Source organism: Typha angustifolia, chromosome 3, assembly GCF_048772165.1.
Source record: "Typha angustifolia cultivar Huaian chromosome 3, ASM4877216v1, whole genome shotgun sequence".
NCBI lineage: Eukaryota > Viridiplantae > Streptophyta > Magnoliopsida > Poales > Typhaceae > Typha > Typha angustifolia.
Genome location: NC_133241.1, coordinates 3,870,183 through 3,876,336, shown reverse-complemented (window position 1 = coordinate 3,876,336; position 6,154 = coordinate 3,870,183). Strand labels below are relative to the sequence as shown.

At 38.6% G+C, this 6,154-nt stretch overlaps 1 protein-coding gene across 1 annotated transcript; it reads right to left on the bottom strand.

The window, feature by feature from the left end:
- Nucleotides 1-516: 516 nt before the first annotated feature.
- On the bottom strand, nucleotides 517-3,133 carry LOC140758300 (phospholipase D alpha 4). Its single transcript, XM_073094398.1, has 4 exons — nucleotides 3,033-3,133; nucleotides 2,369-2,932; nucleotides 1,051-2,281; nucleotides 517-974 (listed from the first exon to the last, which is right to left on the bottom strand). Exons 1-4 carry the CDS (start codon nucleotides 3,117-3,119, stop codon nucleotides 541-543), a joined length of 2,316 nt encoding a protein of 771 aa, XP_072950499.1. The 5' UTR covers nucleotides 3,120-3,133; the 3' UTR covers nucleotides 517-540.
- Nucleotides 3,134-6,154: the final 3,021 nt, after the last annotated feature.

Genomic DNA, 6,154 nt, shown 5'->3' with positions numbered 1-6,154 from the left:
TACTAGTCCAGTAAGAGACTGGGCCAAGTCTTGTTCAAGTGCCTCAGCAAGATTTATTTTGGCAGAGCCAAACCCAACCCTGCCCATGAACACTCTTAACTCGTTCAAATATTATCTTACTTGAAACACGTGTTTACGCGATAGATAATGTCTCGGCCACTTCAGTAAAAGTCAAAACTCATCTTTAAACCAAATTAATCGAGCGTGAGCTACTCGTTACATCTAACTGATCTGGCTTCATCCAATTTGGAGCCGTGCCTAGCCAAATCTGCTCATTTTAGCTTGGAATTTAAGTCTCATTCTAACTTCTATGTGGTCAATTTCCAGGTTGGAATGTACCATTCCTCTATTCAGTGAACCAGATCTGTCATTATGGCCTTCCAGCCACAAAAACATTCACAAGCAAGTTATAATTATTCCTATTTTTAGTTTGCTTCCTTCCTAATTTACTTGCAATGAGATTAGCAAGCCAGGATCAAATGATTTATTTATTATTCCACTTGAAAAAGAGCACCTCTTGCATTAGTACAATATCCATCTTCAAGTGGTGCATACTGGTGGAAGAATCTCTGATTTCCTTCCTCTGATCAATGCTGTGGTATCCGGGAACTCACCACCAGCCTCTCCAAGGTCATTGATCGTACCATCCCGCAATATATTTATTGGATAAGTTACCAAGTGTGCGCCTTCCATATCAACTATGAACTCCTCAGTGTATAACTTCCACATTTCCTCCCCTATCCTGCGAAGGGTTCTCACGCAATGGATGCTTTCTGGCTCAAGATATGCTTCGGCGATCCGAGCAGTATGCTCGTACCAAAGTGACATCCGGTATGTATGGATATCTCCTTTTCGACTCCTGTCACCAACATATTCCGGTTGGTAGCACCCGATTGCGATCTCCGTATCTCGCGAGCCATCCATGGATCTTTGGTTCAGGTTGGCAGAGCCAAGCAGTATATACTCATCATCCACTGAAGAAGTCAACGCCAAACGTAAAAGAAGAATGTAAGAGATGTAAATATGTAAGAATTCTTGATTAAAGATTACCTATCATTAGTTTCGAATGGACGTAGATCATGAATCTCCTGTTCTGTTGAGCCTTCCAGTAATCACTCAGGTGAGGAGGCAAACAATGAGGTACAAACTCCCCCCAGTGCTTCTCCTCCCTATTAGCCAAGCAGAAGAAATTGAGATAATCCCTTGGGTGGCCATCCACCCCACTTTCTTTAATGGCCTTGCCAATTAATCCATACATCATAGTCATGGTGAGCCTTGTCCAATGCAGTATGGCTTGAACGGGTTCGCTCTCCGGTATGCCTTCCGGCCACATAGGAATAATAATATATACCGCGAATCTCTCTTTGGTTCTGATCTTGCTCACAACTTTGAGTGCAATCTCGACGGGGATTAAATTATTGCACCCGCTGTGCTGATCCTCCTCCCAGAGATGACACCCTCCGATGAAGTACTGGTTCTCGATGTATATAAATCTGTCTGCGCGTCTAATAGCTTGTACATATGCGTCTTGTAAGCTATGTTCTGGTGCTATCTCATGTGGCAATTCGGCGACGGAGAATTTATCGATCGACCTGAATACTTGAACCTTCCAGTTATGGCTAGAATTTCTAGCTAATGTTGGTTCATCATTATTTGGAATATCTTCTTCGGGAACAAGGAGAGAGGGATCGCATTGTTTTGTCCAGCGCTGCTCGAAGTTCGTTAGCACATCGCGAGCTGCTTCACCGGTAACGCAAGCATGCACATCGTGCCATGGCTCTCGCGGGCCTCCCCGATATAAGCTAGCACCAGCGAAGTTTATCTGATAAAAATCATTTGAGTGGGATTTGGAGTCCAGCGTGCGGAACAAAGAATGCCGCTCGGTGTCATACCTCCCATCGCAGAGATCCAAACCACCGAGGAAGCTAATGATCTCTCGTTCATCATTGTTAAACAAATCTCCTTCGTCAACGCTGCCACACGTCTGGAAGAATCTTCTAGACGCATCCACAACGATTGTTTTCTGGTGGTGGGCGAATAAGGTTGGAAAATAGTGGTGTAGTCTTGGGCATAGTCTGCAGACCACCTTGGTGTGCTTGAAATAGTTGAAAGCGTCTTCGTCATGAGTTCTCATCACACCCTGATTCTTCACCATGTGCAGTGAGGTCTCATCATCCCAGAGCATGATTCTTACAGAGATACCCTCCTCAGCCTTTCGCCTTAGCAGCTCACCGAGTTTAACACCCAGAGCTCGAGCAATCTTAGTTTTAGGATCTCTTACCTATTTATTTTTAAACCAATATGTGAGCAATGTAGATGCTATCTATGAAACTTAGTCTTTAAGTACATATATGTATAAGAAGCTTACGAGAACTATATTGGGATTCAGCGACCATCCGACGATATATATGAGACGCTGTGCACCGTCGATGGCTTTGAAGACATCTTCCCACAACCTCCTTGGCTGGTAAAGCTCCCCGCTTCGAGTGCTGATCGGTGGCTGAAAATTTTGATGATGGTGCGCATCTTGATACAATATGACCCTACAATTCGACCTTTGTAGAAATGTGGTATTGTATACGAGACCTTGATATCCACCATCCCGAAGACCTCGTCCCCAGTTCAATTCAGATTCAGCAGGTTTGAACTGAAGGGTGAATTGGAGCTTCAAGTTTGTGTTCCATTTTCCTTTCGTGGCAAAAGGAGGCTTGACTACTACCTCGTTTAGTAAGGTGTAGGCCGGTATTTTGATCTTGGCCAAGACGGAGAGCTTAGTCCTGACTGCTAACGTTATAATTGAGTCGGCTGGATGGGCACATAGAATCCGAAAGCTTTGATTCCATACTCGATCACATTCATGGTTCGTCTCTGCCGCCTTCGTCTTCCCTATCTGGATTGTCACATAGGTCGGCTTCTTTCCGAAGCATGTGCACTGAAAAATTAATCAAAATAAATATATAAATAGGATTATAGCAACTTCATTATAGTAAAATTTTGAAGGAAAATAAAAACATTAGTTTTTGCTCTGTTACAGTAGACTGGGTTTTAGCTGTTGAGGCCTCGAAGATAGTGGCTTCAAGTGTTCCGTGTATGAAGTTGCTGAGCTTTGTCTTCTCCATTGTCAACTTGAGATCTGTTTGCTCGAGTGTTTAAAGAGATTTACACGAGAGGAAACGTTTGGGAGGCGTAGATTAACTGGGGATGCTTGAATTGGTCAGACTCTTCCTTTGAGACAAAAAGTGTTTGGTAAACTGTTAGCTTGACGCAATCCTGACACTTGGTGGTAACGTCTCCCACATTTTTGCAACACAAAGCAAACCAAGGTCTTTAAGCAATTAGTTTTATCGGGCAAGACACGAAAAACGTAGCTGCGTATTACGTTAAGCTATTCTTACTCAAATTGTAGACTGATGACTTCCAGCAATTCGCATTGCAAATTTGCAATTAGAGGTCAAAACGGATCGGTCAATTCATGTTGAGATCTATATTTTGCTCGGGATAGGGATATTACATGGATACTAAAATATAAAGAGAGGATGTTAAATTTTCAATCAAACTTAACAGTCTTATCCAATTCAAATACCCTTTTAAATTAACAGACAAACTGATTGGAGAGAAGGGTAATTTGGGTATATGTATTATTTATTTTATTTCTTATATTTGATATAAAAGAGGTTCTTTTAATAATTTGAGTGGATTATATCAAGTTGGATGGAAATTTTAAATAAAGTGATTTTTAGAATAAGTATAGAAAGTAAAATATATTTAATTAATAAATAAAATATATAAATAAGGATGATATTTAGATAAATCTAAAATTGAGTGCATCTAAACATATCTAAAATTTGATAAATTCATGTGTTATATATTTACGAATTATATAAATATTTGAACTAAATACCTATTAGAATCCATATTTACTAGTGGAATATCGATTATAGCAGATTTAATGAGCTATAGCAAATTATAACTGAATCGGTTAGCAAGTTGATCTATCCATATATGAACCCAAATCCAAACATATGCTTTTCAGATACAAAACTTGGTTGGATAGGATATTTTCTAGTGTGTTTTCACCCGTAACTGTGGTCGCTTTAGAATCCTTAAATAATGGATATAGTACACTAAATAACTTAATTTTTGGCCTTAAAAACCCTTAATTAAAATTTTTACTAACATTTAACAAGTTTCTCTTAGAGAGATCCTAGAGATATGAATTTACCTAAAGAGTTCAGTCTACTATTAGGATAAAACACCATAATCATATATACGTGCCATTCAAGCGGGTGAAGCCTACATGGTCTTTACGTGATTTATTGATCAATATTTATATATGGTATCTAAGAAAAAAGTCTTATCTAAGTAAAATAATCTAAATATAAAGTACCATAGGTTTTAACAAATCTCTAGAGATATATGTCCACATACAAACATAAAAAAAAAAAAACAGGCAGGGTGCACAATCCAACTAACTTAAAAAAAAAAGATAATAATAAAATCAGCTATTCCATGATATCAGCGTCATCCTCCCCTATATCTATAAATATTTCATAAAAAGATGGTTAGCACATGCCAGACAAATATGGTTCAAAATAGTGTAAAAAGTAATGTAAATGTACGATGAAAATTATAATGAATGATCACAAGTATCAAAATAATAAATAACGCCCTACTGATCATTCCTGCACATGTACCCATAGTAGCATTCAAGTAATGTTCTTTGATTTCACCCATTTCAGCTTGTGCTTGATAAATTGCTTCGACATAATTGATAAGATCATCAATAAACCCTTAACCATAACACGTGGAGTGAAGCAAGAGGCGAAGGAGGTGAACCCGCTTGAAGCCACATTTAAGGGCAAGATAGACGTAGTCACATGGGCTGAGATTGACTCACATCAAGGTTATTAGGTCAACTCAATTATGTATTTGTATCCAAGTTCTCTTTCTGTTTCAAGTCTGAACAAGCACCACTTGAAAGGACCAGATGTAATTAACTCGGGTTAGAAATGGTGCATCTAACCCCTTTGGATGGATCAACAAGAGTGGCTCTCCCACTGCGACCCTAAGCATGAAGTGTTTGAATCCATTATATCACATTGAGCTGAGGATGCAGAATTTCATAACACAATATGGTAGATTAGACTCAAATAGAGTACAAAAGCAAAGAGGCTAAGCCAAATATGGAAGCGCAGGCGTATGTTATAAACCAGCCATATGAGTGACCCCAACACTGTTACGAACTAGATCTAGATTGATCCGGATGTAATAAAATTATGAAAATTTAGATGGTGATAGCTTTATTAGTTAGAGCTAATGGCTCTAGTTTCACATTAATCAGATGTCCGGATGAAAATATATAACTAAAATAGTGGAGCAAGGTTAGAACAGAGTAGAAAGATAAATATTCAACATTGCGGTGGTCGTCGGAAGGTGGAGGACGATCGAGGATGGTGGTGGATGGCCGTAGGGTAAGGTGACTGTTGGAGGTGAAGGTGGCTATGGGTTGAAGGTAGAATTTGAGTTTCTAATTTAGATCTATTGCTAGATTAACTTACTTCCACTCCTAAATTATTTTACTCTTACTTCTAAGATAAATTTAAGACTAAAATAATTTCTCGGTACTTGGATAAATAAAGCCTAGCTCCTCTATATATAGAGGTCAGGTATAATGAGTCATACTAGGAGTTAGCTTTAAAGGCTTATACGACTTGAACTAGGATTTGCTTTAAAGGCTTACATTATTTAATTGAACTTACCTTAGAGGCTTATAGGACTTAATTAAACTTGCCTTAGTAGCTTACATGACTTAACTAGACTTGCTTTAAAGGCTTACATAAGAGATAAACATGAATCAATTAAAAAGATAAAAAGAATCGATCTATTGAGCCCAATATCCTCACGATTCGATCCGATTAGTCCCGGATCATATCAAACACTAACTCAGTTTGGCACATACTGGTGTTCAAGGACATTTACTTTTTTTCTCCTAGCTTATCTATTTATATTTATTCTTGCATTTGTGTTTTAGTTGTTTTTGCTGCTTATGTAGATTAGTCGGACTCAAGCCTATTTGATCCTACTAATCAAGTCCGGTTAAGGATGAATGGTTTATTAGAGTTGTAATTGGTTTGACCTAGATCCTAATCTTTGA

Bases quoted from the DNA above. Each gene is read 5' to 3' on its own strand.
- LOC140758300 (XM_073094398.1), bottom strand. From the start codon at position 3,119: ATGGAGAAGACAAAGCTCAGCAACTTCATACACGGAACACTTGAAGCC. The intron at 2,282-2,368 runs GTAAGCTTCTTA...AAAAATAAATAG, and splicing joins TGAATCCCAATATAGTTCTC to GTAAGAGATCCTAAAACTAA. The intron at 975-1,050 runs GTAATCTTTAAT...TGACTTCTTCAG, and splicing joins CCATTCGAAACTAATGATAG to TGGATGATGAGTATATACTG.